Source organism: Aythya marila (assembly GCF_965140915.1).
Source record: "Aythya marila genome assembly, chromosome: 1".
In the NCBI taxonomy this organism is placed as follows: Eukaryota; Metazoa; Chordata; class Aves; order Anseriformes; family Anatidae; genus Aythya; species Aythya marila.
This window is the reverse complement of record NC_139042.1, coordinates 82,098,017-82,113,734: the sequence shown is the minus strand read 5'-3', so window position 1 is coordinate 82,113,734 and position 15,718 is coordinate 82,098,017. Positions and strand designations below refer to the sequence as shown.

Here is a 15,718-nt window from a genome sequence, read left to right as displayed (position 1 = left end):
ACTCAATAGAATTGAAGTATACATGCACATGCTTTGCTGAATATTAGCACATTTAAGACCATGCCAAAATGACTTGCTTACCTGGGGTTCAAAGTGAAAAGATTATACCTCACCATTCTGTGACTGGCCTGAAAGGCAAATCTAAACCTGCCAGAAAGGCCTTTTAATCTGAAATTTTAAGTTCCATTACTACTGTCAGCAATTTGACCCACATCTTTTAGAAGACCAACAATTTCTATTTACAGTACGGCTTGTTGTTCATCTTGTGCCATTTTGCTCATGTATCAGACTACAGGTAAGAATGGTAAATTAATCCAACTGGGACACATTTGTCAGCCTGCTAATTTTTCTCTGGCCACAGCTCTAAAAGAATGGAATACAAAAGCTATTTCCACAAGACCTCTTTGTTCCTACTACTTAGACCTCAGTCTAATCCATGCAGCAATTTTTTATTTCCAAAATGGGGATAAGGAACTGCAGCGAAAAACAAGGGATACAAGAGTATTGCTGTGAAAGACATATTGAATCGTTGCCCACACAGATGACTGAGTCAAAGAAAATACTAAGAAAATCCAGTGTTCCCTGACAAATCCTAATTCATGACCATTAAAATCTATGACATGGTAACAGACACAAAATGTTGTGGTAGTTATAACAACTTCCTATGAGATATTTTGTTAATTTCTCAATTGAAAAATAAACTACCATGATATCTTGAATGTGTCTTTAACAAAGACTTAAAGTTTTAAGAACAACCAGCTCTTCTCCAATCCTAGTCTCTAATTCCACATTTGCAAATATTAGCAATATCTATATAAACTGTAAGGAGACAATAACACTCTTCTTGATGCACAAGATGTATAGTATGAGGAGTCTTTGCTTCTGAGTACACAACACAAATATTAAATAGCAGGCATGTGCAGGAAGCCCAGAAGCACAACTATGAACTGTTTCTCATTCAGAGCATCCAGAGCATTTGTTTCCAAAGAAGATAAAACCATGGTGGACGTGAATGAAAAGAGCATACCAAACCAAGATCAACGTGGAAGAAGGCAGCAGTAGAAGCAAGGAATACATTAAGCTTTGTGCTGGCAGAGCAAGGAGACAAGAAAGTTTACGAATCTGTCACCAAACATGACTCCAGGCGAGGTTCCCTCAGGATCCTTCAACCTCCATGATGAGCTTTATAGTCTTTCCTAGTTCAGACTAAATTAATGAGTCCTACCTGTTAAATCTAGCTATCTCATGGGAAAAAAAAAAAAGTGTACGATGTACAGTAGGATCTGAAAGGGAAAAATTGAGTGCTTAAAGGATGTGTGAAAGGCACTTTTGCTCACAAGGTTGCCTTTATTTTGCAGCAGCCTCTGACTCATTAGAGAGTCAATAAACACCACTCAAGGCTGTCACTCGAGGAGAGACCAGATTCTGAGGAAAATACAGCTTTCGGTCTGTCTGGCTTGGTAAGTTCTGCACTTTTTCTAAGAAAAAGTGTTTGATGAATCTGAGTGCCCTTCACTAACAGGACTCACCACAAATTCAGTAGCACAATCAACAGGTTGTAGCAAATTAGTAGAAAAGAAATGAGATGCAAGTACAGCACAAGAGCTGTGTCTTACGAAGAAATAAATTTATTTATAAATTGTGTTTAACACTCCCAACTCAGAAGAGATCAGATGAATTTTCTGGGATTCCTATGATTTAATGGCTTTTCAGTTCATATTTGCTTCTGGGCAAAAACTATGATTTTTTCATTGATGTCACTAAAGATTTAAGTAACATGGTGAAATACTAACATGATTTTGTTAACTGTGAAAAAAGTACTTTGATTCTCAACATTGCGTGAACTCATAGTGCTTTCAGTTCAATAAAGCCATGGATGAATGATACATACTTAATTCAGAAATCTCAGAGAGGCAGAGAACACTAACACACTCACAAACAAAGCAATGCTTCTACAAAATAGTTTTCATAGGACTGTAAATACCTAAGAATAAAAATTTACCTGTGAATAACAGAAGTATCTAATTTCTATTTAAGTGTGCAGCTATTACTGGACACACTACTGTACAGAAAAATGTACTGTTTATGAGGTTGGAGATAGCTTTATGCCATACAATTGCAGTGTATTTATGCTGTAAACTCATGGTAATGGACTTGCAACAGTAAACCTATTTTAATCATACATTAAAAATTATCTCTGGTATACCTTAAGGTTATGTTTGGCTTGAGGGACATACGACGTTTACCTCAAATTTTATTTTTAGATAACCTGCATGCACTTTTCAATTGCGTTTTTTTCTTTGTGTGCCCTCTAATGGTTTTCTTTAACTATTTGTTATTTTTCTTTCAACTATGGTTTGATTGTTTTGAATTGTCAGCATACCAGTTTTCCCAGATTTATGACTACTTTATATTTTTGAACACAGCAATTAAAAAAGAAAAAAAAAAAAAAAAAAAAAAAACAAGAGAGGGAAGGAGATCTGTACTCATTATACCTTTGATGCTTGATTTCCAGACTGTAACATACTTTGTGATCAGGAATACAAGGCAGAGAGTTTTCCTTGTTTGACAACAATGCTGCTTAACAGTATTTGTCTCCCTCCTGAATTTATAACAAATAATGAATTTGTAAAAAATGAGTTGCATGAATTTTAATGGTAAGGCTATGTGTATTTTCACTATCATTCAGAGGATACATTGAGAAATAAATCCAGAAGAACTTTGTACATAATCACAAGCAAAGGAGCACATTGCACAAAAAGCAATGAGGTTTCCTCTTCAGGATGTAGTTTATCAGCCCTGTAAAAGATAGAATAATTTCCAGGAACCCAGCACATCAGTGAAGAAGAAAGATTCAGAACGATGGCATCAATTACTACTCCAAAATATACAAGCTTCAAGAATTACAGGAATAAAGACTGAAAGTAACAACTACAATCTAAGTGGAAGTCCAGAACACCTGGATGACTGTATATATTATTTTCTAATTCCTGAGAAGCATCACTTCTCAGTGGAGACATTTAGATGTCAAGTTGATTTGAACATCAACTGAGTATTTTGTTGCTACAGTGTAAAGCATGTCTTTCTATCAGATTAAGATCTAAATTATATCTCAAGTGGAGATGCACCATGCTTTCACAAAAGATTCAGGTTTTGAAGAAAGTTTGGCAACAAAATGGCTTGCAAAAAATTGAAGATTAGGGAAAGACCATTAAATAAAACACTGTTAAGACAAAACATTTTTGGAAGGTTTTGTAGGTTGAAAAAGTAACAGGAAGTTAAAATTAGTCTAAAAGTTTAAGGACATAATCTATTTGGGTGATGACAGTTTCTTTGCAGGACTTAATTACTGGAGAGCTATTTTATGCTCCTAAAAATCTTCAGCCAACCTCCTTTGAAAACAGCTAGAATTTTCTGCTAAAATTTCCAGTTCCTTAATGACTTTCAAGCCCCAGCAATAAAAGCTATTCTAATTTTCAATAAAAACCTCGATCTCTGGCATACATCTGGAAGTAGGACTGCTCCAGGCAGAGACCTGGAACAAAGAGCGTCCTTGGACCAGCCCTGCACAATGCCGCTACAAGAGCCACAATGACAGTAACTCAGCAAATCACAACTCTTACACTCCATTTGATAATTATGCCTGGCCTGATGAGGTCTTTACAGACAGTAATCATACTATGGAAATATTGCAAAGAGAGAACTTTCTAGAGCAGCAAGTGAAGCCCAAGTCCTGTGGATACATCACCATTCTCTATACATTAAAAAAAAAAAAAAAAAAAAAAGCACACATCATGGCATTTCTAGGCAAGCTGTAGCTGCTGCTAACTGTTTTTTTTCCCAGTGTGAATTGTAAGGCAACATAGGGGCAGCCTATATTCCTCCTAATGGTTTTCTCTCCCCATTCTCATACCCCAGAGATGGAACTAGTATTAGAAACCAACCAAAAGAATTAAGATTTGGGGCCCAGATTTAACAGAAACAGCTGTGCAGAATAAAACTAAATCCATGTTCCTGACTTTAAATATTTAATATTTAAAATCTTTCTATCTCCCTCTAGTGGCCCCAATAGCTGCTTAGAATAAATATAATAAGCATAATCCTATTACATTCCAGATGTTCCGACTTCCTGAGAAAAATACATTCATTGGCCTGCTTTCACCCCACTTTGGGGGCTTCACAAAGAAGGAAGACCAAACCTAATCAAAAAATTCCACACCCTCATAAATCATAAAACTCTTAAAACATTACAGAAAACATTTGCCAGAACTACATGTTTAAGCTACGCAGATCTTCAAAAGTGCTTTTCCAGAAATCTGAATGAAATTAACATATCGCTTCAAGGAAGCCTTATTTGGATGTTAACAACAACACTGCTAAAAGAGAGCTCCCACCATGGCTGCCCTCATTTTTAATTTCTTGGAGCTCCTGCACTTGATCAGCTAACACTTCAGATAAATGTAAAAGTCATTTTGCATTTTACTTGAGAGTAGAACTGACATACACATTTTTAAAACTTATTTTAAAAAATAAGTCTTCCCTGACCAACACTTTAACCTACTAACAGAATTCTCTCTGATAAACACAGTATAACTGTCTAAGTATAATTTTACTAAGGTAATTCTCCACAGATTTCTGAGTTACAAACAAGTTTTAGAGATTGGGTTTGTCTTTTAATACTAGAAGTACATAATTTTGGCCCAGTTTGCAGTAATAGACTGACACATTGGTGCTGTGATGCAGGCACTTCAAATTTATTTATTTAAAGATTTTACTATTCAATTAATTGGGAGGAAAAAAAGTGTGAAAGGTTTGCAGTTCTCCACTACAACTCAACACTGCAGGAAAACAAAAGTGTCAGTAGACACACAACACCATTTTAATACTTCTCTGTAAGAACATATGCCAGTAGTGTTACACGTATATATATTTCAAAGATATATTATTGTATATTTCCTAGTACCAATGATTACTTTCTTTCTAAAGTTCAACCACTAAATTCATATTAAGGTGCCAAAACCATAGCTTGTTCTTCGGTGCTAAATACACATACATGGGAAAGCTTACTCTTTAAATTTCAAACTATTTTTTGCAAAATCCTATCTCCACTTATTAACTAACAGTCTTTATCCATTATGCCCAATTCCAGTGATAAAATAATCAAGATTATTTCTAAATAGAAGGAAGTTCCAGACACTGATCCACCTAGGTGTAACATGTTTTCACGCTAATTTTTCTGTTTTAAGATGCAGAAGGATATGATGTTCTCTGCCAAAAAAAGATTTTCAGGGAGAAAAACTGAGGCCTATAGTTCTTCCAAGTCACAGCAGTAGGCTAGAGACAGAGCTAAAAACATACTCCCAATTTTTCAAGTTTCAACATTAAGCTCTTTCCATTAAACTTAATCACTTCTCTGTGTATCTAATGTTAATTGCCTAAATAGAAATTCAGGAGCCCAGCTTCAGTTTCAAAATCTCTGGAAGGGCTTGAAAGAGGGAAGAAAAGAAGAAGCAGTGGTAGCTGCAGTCTATTGAACAAAAGAAAGAGCTTACACTTCAGCTGAAGAAATGGAAAAGATTCGTGCTTCACCTAAACCTTTCATATGGAAATCATTTATGGGACAGAAGCCAGTTTTCCTCAGGAAAATGAAACACAACATAACCCAGAGCAGTAAACCCAAACAATTCTGTTCGATTTTAAGAATTACACAAAAATCATACTTTGAAAAAACTTCAGCTTCTGGATACAAAATAAGATGCATGATCAGCTAAACCTTAAAAATAAGGATAAGGATTTTATTTTTGCTGATAAAAATACACTGCAATATATTTTATAAAGACATACAGGTAGATTCATTTTAACCACTTCAAGAGTTTCAATGATCATCTTAAATACCTGCACATTGCTATTGCTATCATTAGAAGTAAAGGAGAGCAGTTAAGTCCTGATCCCACATATTTCCTAGGTGACAGTGTGGTCACTCAGCTGGGCAGCTGAACTTCACCACAACCGCTCTCTCACTTCCCCTCCTCAAATGGAAAGGGTGAGGAAATACAACAGAAAGGTCTCAAGGGTTGAGATGAGAAAGGGACATCACTCAACAATTATTGTCATGGGCAAAACAGACTCAGCATAGGGAGATAAATATAGTTTGTTGTCTATTAGTAACAAGCAAGAGGAGTGAGAATTTAAAAGCCAACAAATAACACCTTCCCTCCCATCCACCCTCCTCCACCTCCACACGTTGAACAGCAAAGGGGGATGGGGCTGCGGGCAGCCCCTGAGACTTTGTCTCTGCTGCTCCCTCACAGTCACTCCCTGCCTCTGCTCCCCGTGGGGTCCCTCCCACAGGATGCCATCCTTCCCAAACTGAGCCTGCAGGGGCTGCCCACAGGCAGCAGCTCTTCAAGCACTGCTCCCACACGGCTCCGTCCCACGGGGTCCATCCATCCCCCAGGAGCAAACTGCTCCAGCACGGGTCCCCCACGGGTGGGCGGCAGCTCCCTCCAGACCCCTTGCTCCTGCGTGGGCTCCTCTCCACGGGCTGCAGCTCTGGCCTGGGGCCTGCTCCTGCAGGGAGCATGGGCTGCAGCCTCCTCCAGGCCACATCCACCTGCTCCACTGGGGGCTCCTCCACGGGCTGCAGCATGGAGATCTGCTCATGGAGATCCCTGCAACCCATGGGCTGCAGGGGGACAGCCTGCTCCACCAGGCTGTATAGTATATATGTATATATATGTATATATATGTAGTATATTTTATACTATCAGAGCAAGGAATTTGAGTTACGCAGGTCAATTTGTTCTATATTGTTAATAAAATATATACACAACCTAATGATGTCAGCCTGTCGCTGTGTTGTATTTCCAGATATGCGTAAGGCTGCAGTGAATTTAGATGTATTATATTGGATGCTATCTGAATTTCATGATGACAGCCAATTAACAAGAAAAAAAAACACAATGCTACAAGCTTTCCCCGCAAATTTGTAAATGAATTCTGCTTCAATTTCCATGTCTATGTTAGATTTTGTAAAGAGGTTGGGTTTTGTGCATGTGTATGAACTGGTTACCTGTGACACATTTGGGAGATTTTACCTGTCCAACCAAGCCAGCAGACTTTTAGCTGCTCCAATGAGATCCACTACTGATGTCAGAAAATCATTCGGTAATTTGCGGCTGGTTCTTCCATCATAGTGACCGCTTCTCCTCCTCCCAGTGATGAAGTTCTGCAGATTTTTGGCAGATGCATTCAGTTTGTGAGAAAGGGTTTTCAGATTTTCTGTTTCCAAACCATAGTTCTGAAATAAAAAGAGACAAAGAAGACAAAGTTAGCTCTGCTGCTGAACATGAAGTACTGAGAACAGCAAGACTGCTCTTCTGCTTCAAAACTTAACCATTCCTAATAATTAAGGTAGAAATACACCCACTCATTAGATTTTAAATGGATGGCATGTTCTGTTTCTAAAGTGCATAAAAATAGAACAAAAGAAGAGAAAAATTATGAGTGATCTTTTAGCTGTTTTTAAGTGCACTGAGAAAAACACCTCAAAATGAAGAGAAACCCTAATCTGGCAGATCGATTTTCAAAGCAGTATATCACTTCCAGAAGATCCAATGGTTCTCTCTGTAGATCTAATGCTTACAGATCAGTCCCTTGTGCCCATTGTCACCCTGATTCCTAAAATCACTTAAGGAATGAGGCCTTACAACTAGTAGAATTACACAGTATGGACACAGTGTAATACCAGATTGCTTTTGTTGGAAGCATGTCCATTATCTTTTTATTCTTTTTAGCAGCAAAAGACCAGCAGATTCACAGACCAGAGAACACAGTGCTAGTCTGCACAGTGTCTGTGCTGCCCTTTTAAAGTCAAGTTATAAACTTTGCTTCCATTTAAGAGTCAGTCCCTTAAGCTTTAAATATGGTCCTCTGCTATGCACCAGAGACAGAAATAATCATGCAGAAATATTAACAAATAGTACTTGAAAATCCTTCAAATGTACAAATGGTGATGAAATGGCACTAGAGAATACCATAATTTCACGTTTAATTACAATATATTATAGTAATATCTGTAATTCCAACCTAGATGATTCTGTGATTCTGTGAATTTGTTGCTTCTGGAATAGATTTGTTTTCCTCACAAATACAAAGAATAATAGTATTATTTCAAGAGATTTTTTTCTTCCCATTTTAAAGAGATAAGGGATTTCAGAGGCTTGCGCTTATAATTTCCATAGGAGAGAAGAGACTGCTAAAACTACTCCTTGCCTTAACCACATCGTAGGGTTATGGCCACAACTTGTTCTGAGGATGATGTAGAGGGCTGCTTACTATCCAGCGTGGATCATTTTCTACCACAAACAACAAAGCAGGGTGCAGAAAGCACCTCATCTGCATGCAGAACAATCTACTTCTTAAAAATATGTCTCATCCCAAACTGCCCAAAATTTTCTCACCATGCTACTCGGTCCATGAGGAGAAAGAATACACTCACCAGTCAAGATTGAGACTGCTGAAGCATACGTATTGTATTTTATTTTTATTTTTTTTTAAATTGGTGATGGAGGGAGAGGGAAAAAAAAAAAAAAAAGAAAAAAGAGAGATTTACAGCAGTTGTCATTCTCCTAATCCAAACCACCTACTACATTTACTAAAAGAACTTATCTCCTCTTTAATTATACAGGGACTCCAGGAAGATTCCGCTGATGTAGACCCCAGTAAACACACAGCCCCTAGCCCTCCCACAATTTCTAATCCTGAGAAAATGCTGGAATATTACAGAAAGGAGAGAGTTCAGCATATGGCTTGCCTGCCATCTCCCAGCCAGATCTTCTTCACACCTGTAAACTGAATACACTTAATGAGGAGTCACTAATATGACAGTTGTCTTTTCACAGCGGAAGATGTGGGACTCAGCTTAAGGGGAAATGAACATATGCTAAGGTTGCATTTTTAAAACCTCTACAGCAACTTCTGAGAACATCTTTATTCTGGCCAGCAAAGACTTTGTGACATGTTTATCAACCACACGGTTTCTGCGTAGGTGCTGTCTGTGTGCTGCCACCTTGCTCAATTCCCAATTAGACAGTTAGTACATTTGGGCAATGACTTTTTCACCATGTAAATATTCTATAGCAATTATACAACAGATAGAGTTAGGCTATAAATAAAAAATTACAAGATGAAAACAACAAATTCAGATGGAAAAGTAAAACATGCTTTATTATGCAGTTAAGCAGCTCATAACTAATAACTTATTAAATCTGTCCAAATTAAAGAGATAAACATCAAATAATTTTATCTTTTTTTTTTCTTTTTTTTTTTTTTCTCCCCTGTGGTTGTTGTGGTTAAGAGAGCTTGATGGAGATCTACAACTCTGTAGGAATAAGCTAGAAAAAAAAATAAGGCTTGTTCTTATTTCATTCTACTTCTTGAGCATCTAGCTTATTTGGGGGAAAGAAAAAAAAAAAAAAAAAAAGGAAAGAAACAAACAAAGGATACTCCAGACAAAAGATTTATCATGGGAATTTTCTTATAAATCAGTTTGCACTGAGCAAATTCAGGAGAGGAGTCTCAAGCAGTCAAGCAAACCAAAACACAGTGCAAGGGACGCCCATAACAACACACATTTACCGTGGTGCTCACGTCTCCAAACACCAAGGGGAACGACCACAAACTGCAGCTCTGCCACATCTCCTCATGAGACTTCCTTCTTTCTTTCCAATATACAGCAATGCTGAATTTTTTTAATCAAGAAGGCTGTCAGTGAGAAGCTGAATGTGGTTATCTAAATCCTTTGCTCATTCTCAGCAGAGTCAGTTTACTCATATAAGCAACTCTCAATCTCCTCACACCTCAGGTGTCTCAGTGTTACTAACACTTCCACAATGGGGCCTGTGTTTCAAGTTGCTAAATCCCTCAGCACCAAACCCATTCTCCTTTCTCAACACAAGGGAAGACTCCAGCAGGATCACCAGGCACCCAGATGACCCAGGGCACCCTCCGTCCCCCCAGCCAGGCCACACACAAGACCCATGGCTGGGACCCATGCCAAGGCCCAAGCTCCACCCCACGGCTCTCCCTTGACAGCTCCAAAGTACTTTACCTCTTCCTTCATCCTCCTCTCCATCACTTACTTGGCCCATACCTTGCCCATTCAGAGAGGCAGGTAGCAGATAGTAGCCTGCAATGAGCCTCCTTGCAGTGGAAGCCTATGCTGATAACACATAGGCCTCAAGTCCCACCAGAAAGCAAATCATCAGTAAAAAGGAAATGCTGAGCAAGAAGATCATCAAAACAGTATTCTGTGACTGAATAACAGGGTGCATATATGCTTCTTTAGAAAAGCATCTCCTATCCATCCTTAGTGGATTCTTGTTAACATTGGGCAGCCTGCACTAAGGAACCTGCTTTGGCGGGGGGTTGAACCTGATGATCTTTTGAGGTACCTTCCAACCCCTTCAATTCTGTGATTTCAAGTGACGACTACATACATATTCTTTTTCAGATGCCTTTTTTCACTGCCAGATAAGTGGAAAGGAAGGGACACAAAGTCTGTTTCCAGGTACATTTGTCAACTGTGTGCATTTTCTTTAACATAAAAAAATGAAGGGGCCTACTTGATGTCCAAGCTACATACAATTCAGTCATACATTAGGAATGGCACTGATTTTGATAAAGCCTTTACCTGTAATGAGACAGATATAGCCAGAAATGTAAAATACAGAGAAATTTCAGGCAGAATATATTTTGGGGCAGCTGTGTTTATCAAAGCCTCCAAGCAGAAGGGATCCAACAGCAGCCAAGCTAACAAAATCCCCACTTTGTTTATCACTAATATTTCTGGCCCACATTAAAAACGAAACAAAGAGTTGCATGTTTTAATATTGGAAAAAAGCTTGCTCAAATAATAACTGCCAAGTTCAATCATACTTTATACGTGATAGTATACTATTAACAATATTGTTTTCTTAGAAATACGCTGCATTTATTTCCAAGCAACGTAAAAAGATAATTGCAGGCAAAGACGACAATTCTTTGTTTTTCCCTACTCTGCATTTAGCCTGCACTAACACAAGTTGTGCTGTCATTAGCCAAAATAAATTTACAGTCACTGAAAGAAGCACAAAGAAGTCTCTGCGTGCTTGTAGAGATTACTAGCAGCAAGGCAAGTCTTCACATCTGCTTTATCAACAAGGGGCCACAGGGGAAGAGTCTCTTCAGAGACACCCCACCTCAACAGAAATGGCTCTAATGGCATCTTTTCTAGCAATCACAAAACAAGAACTTGATGAAGCTAAGCTACACGGAGTAATAGCTTGTCAGCAGGTGCTCGAGCAAAAGGTGGTGGAAGCTATTAATAGACATTTTACCTGCTAATTACTTTTCTGTGGCTTCACATGACAGTGTGAGTGATGAATTGTAGCTCTTTTCTTCACGTGCTGACAAGCAGCAGGTCTAATCATCACTGATGAGTTTTGATATCTATTTTTTTTTTTTGGTGGAGGGAGACAGGCCATCTGCCAGCCCATCCTTGCACCAGCACCATAGTGTAGGAAAAGACTTCAGTCACCAAACCGGGAGTGAAGTGAACCTTTCTGGACTTGTTTGATGAATATTAGTTACCCTTCACCACACAAATAAAACTTAACAAAAAAAAAAAAAAAAACAGAGTTCATTTCAATTTTTTCTGTGTTAAATTCACTTAGCCCTTGCTAGTAAGCAAGTGCACCTCACATTACTAGCATGGGTTAGAAAGGAAAGTCATATAGTGCTCAAGTCAAAGGAGGCTGCTGACATCTATAGGGTATGTCTACGCTGCCTGTTTCAGTGCAACACATCTATCTTAAAAAGCCAAGCTCAGGCACTAAAAGAAGTCCAAATCTAAATACACCACAATGCGGAAGACAAGACATGCGCAGTCCCATTAACAAATCCAAAAATCCCTTAAAACATATATCCTTATCACAACTTTTTATATAACCACAAATGCCTATACATCTCCAAGCACAGAGGCACATTAAGTTCAAGGACATCATATGACTCCTACAAATAACCCAAGATGAAGAAATAAGCATATGGACCCCTTTGCCTAGATAACTGTTTCTTCTCATTCAGCCCACAAATCTGCTGGAAACCATGTGGAGCAAAAGGCATGCCGTGACCAGTGCTGACTCTCACTGAAGCAACACAAGATGAGAACTGACACTACTGCTGCAACACTGGTGCTTGGGGGTAAAAGAAAAATAAGAACAGCTTCTCCAGGCAGGCACAGCAGATATCAGTGCTTACATCGATTAATTTTGCTGCCCCTACGGAGAAGGCTACTGTAACTGTATAAGCTACAGAAGGTAAAGGATTATTTTTCTTTGGCAAATATTTGACACCACACTCACAAACAGTATTTTTTAATGGAAGAAAAAAGTGGCAACCTTTTGCAAAGACAAATATCATAGTTGAGATAGCTGTACTGTGTAATAAATTATGTGCATTGTGTAATAATTTCTGTGTAAAGAAATATAACTTCTCAGTTATGCCTGATATCTCACAGAAATACAGATAATCACAAGAATGAAATCAAGTTTTCTACCATTTTTTTTAAAAAGTTGTGGCTTTTTTTCCACCTGTTCACAGACTGCTGTGAGAAGAGCATATGCCTGCAAAGAAGTGGACTTAAGATAATCTCAGGCAAGCTTAATTTTGCTCCTCACTGTTTTTCAGTGCTTTCATCTTCCAAATTTCATTCTTAAGCAGCATTTCTGTATGTAATATTTGTTGCTTTTAAAAAAGCAAACTGGAAACAGTAAAGATTAGAGCCCTCAGTTCTTGGGAAGCCTGAGGAAGTTTTTTAATTTATTATCAAAACAGCATCATGTGGATACTATGGTGCATAGCAGCCATTTCAAAACCATGCCTCAAAGTCTGGGGTTGCTAAAAATTTCTTGTGAAAAATTCCAAACTTTTTCTCCAGCATTGTTTTTGAAATAAACAAAATGCATCCTGTTCTGAATCTCATTCTCAAAAACATTTGGCTGAACACATCGCACAAAGCATGAGGCAAACCAGGTTACCAGTTTAAAGTTGTGAGCGGCTTGAGAACACAGCTTGTCATATGGAAGGTGCCTTATGTAACTTTATAACTCATCAGTTCTGCCTACAACATATAGTCCTAACAGCCCTTCTTCCAGCATCATGAAATGCCAACGCTAGGGTTCTCTCTCCTTCAAATAGCACTGACATATGGGATAATTTAGAAGTTCACAACATATGATCCTTACATATCTGTTTCATAAATACAGAGTTAGTCAATAAGAAATAAAGACAGATAGTTCAAATTGCACTTATAATTTATTGTAGTTATTAAATATATACTGATTAAATGGCAGATGGTTTCAAATAATATATTTGTCCTAAACATTTGCAGTCAGAAAAAAATCAGGTGCATGACGGCTACAGTCCTGCAGAGCCTGGTAAAGATTAATAATAATCATTGTCCTCCCCTTTCCTGAAAAAAAAGAAAAAGCTCTTTTTCGACAGCACAATCAAGTAACACATCAAAAAGCCAAGCCCTAGTTAATGCTTTGTAGCACTAATAGAGAAATTATATAACTATTCATCTTCCTCTTATTCAAGCAGCAGATTCTGGAAAACCAAGTGCTCATTATTTATTTATTTATTTATTTTTTCTACTCCCTCATGTAATTTTGGCCTTTGTCAGCCAGGTCCTGTTATTTCTCCAGAATTCAAAATACCAGTTATATATTCAGGTAAGTGCATTTCACAGATTCTTAAGCAGCTTATCAGCAGTTTCAACAACAACAACAGATTGCTATGAACACACTACCACTTTTAAAACATTTTACATTGCAACAGCCTTTTTTAATTGGTCTGATTTTAATCAGGGCATACATTTTGCACTTGCCCACAACTCAGAACAGCCCAAAGAAAAAAGCAACTAAGAAAAGTATCTATCTACATAGCCAATTTTTGAGATAGGTCAGAGGAAGGGCATTCACATTCGCCCTTTGCATATGGACATATTTACTGCCTTTGGCATACCACAGGCTTTACTGCAGTTCTGTAGAAAAGATCTACTAACAGCAACAAACATTTTCAATGTGATCAGCTAACACACACCCTTTAGGTCCCTGGTTTTATTGATCCGGTTATGGTCTTTTGATTGAGGATTTCCTTCTTTGCAGTAAGTTAGCTCAGGCTAAAGACAGGAAGGCAGATGATATATAAGTAGAATTTTAACTTGCAAAGGGCAAGAGTAAAAAGTGTAAGTATTTTTTTCTGCTGTGAGCATGCAGAATATTAACAATAAATTGTAACTTCAGTACACACATTTCCATTCTAGAACGAAAGCCTTCCTCATTTCCTCACAGCCTACAGTGATTAAGTGTAATATTCACTATTACTGACAAAAGTATTTTTAAGATCTGAGTAGTCATAAGGGCAAAGGAAAGTATGTGTGTGAGAAATGGCAAGAAGATGAAATTAAGATAAAACGCATAATTCTTAAGAGGAATTGAATCATTCATGGGTAAAGTAGATCTACTTTTTAAAACATTTATATGCAAATGAATGTGTGTTAGTGGTAAATGATAAGTAATTTCATGTTGTTAGCACACACACCAACATTTTGTCTGCCAAATAATAATGCTATTTCATCTGCTGTAATCTTCTAGCTTTACAGATTCAAATGTACAGTGTATAATAAATGCCTGCACAGCCACAGCAAATTTAAGTAACCTGCATGAAACCAGTACTAAAATCAGTATTCTGTACAAAGCAAAAACATTTTTTTCTTTTAAACAAAAATCTCTTCTACACAAATGCAGGTTCCCTGAAAAATATTTTGTAAATTCATAGGGCTTTAACACTTCTGCTTAAATAAAATTTGAAAGCATTCAAATGTAATTTGTGAAGTTTTTTAAATATTCTTATCATCTCAGAATAAAATAATTTCCACTTCAAGTTCTCATTTTTTAAAAAAAGTGTTCATGATGAAATGAAGATAACTTAATATTCTTCATTCAAACAAAATGTACATTATAATTTGGAAAAGCAAAGCAAAAAACCAACCAACCAAACAAACAAAAAACACCACTACCAAAAAAACACCCTTAAGCATCAATATATTGTGGTGATATGTCAGGAAAATTGGATCATTTTCTTAAAGATGGAAGAAGAAATCTTTGGCTGTGCAATCTTTCTATTCTCCAGACAGCAAGGCAGAAAGTAACATTTTCTGGGAAAAATTTGATGCCAAGGAGACAAAGATCAGAGGCCAAGGACACTCCACAAAATATGGTCATATCCAGTTTGATAAATTGAAACATCGTCTCCTGACAAACAGAAGATGGAACAAGAATTATGGACTTCTTTTTTTCCTCCTGCAAAGTTAGGTATTTCAGGAGGTACAAGACCTTCTGATGCATTTCAAAACTGAAGATTGCTACAGCAATTTGATGGCATTACCTAAGTAATCTGTTCTTCAATATACATTCCTCTTGTAAGCATCACCTCTGTCTTTCCTCAGTTCATTTTCAGTTGGCATTGTTCAGTAAGCCTGGGTTCTTAAAGCAGCCATCTGAGAAGCAAGGCTCCTGGCATTTTCTATGTGGTTGAAGGTCTGCTGCTCTGGTTTGTTTACTTTTGGAATGTAAAGTAGTTTTACACTAGCTTCACTGTAATGAGCATCAGGAAA

The 15,718-nt window shown here is 37.6% G+C and overlaps 1 protein-coding gene across 1 annotated transcript in view; it reads right to left on the bottom strand.

Moving 5' to 3' along the window:
• The window catches only part of CNKSR2 (connector enhancer of kinase suppressor of Ras 2), a 227,637-nt gene that overhangs the window by 170,687 nt on the left and 41,232 nt on the right, over nt 1-15,718 (bottom strand). Inside the window, exon 3 of the mRNA XM_082772835.1 lies at nt 7,098-7,300. Coding sequence (XP_082628961.1) covers nt 7,098-7,300 — 203 coding nt within the window. The remainder of the gene's footprint in view (nt 1-7,097; nt 7,301-15,718) is intronic.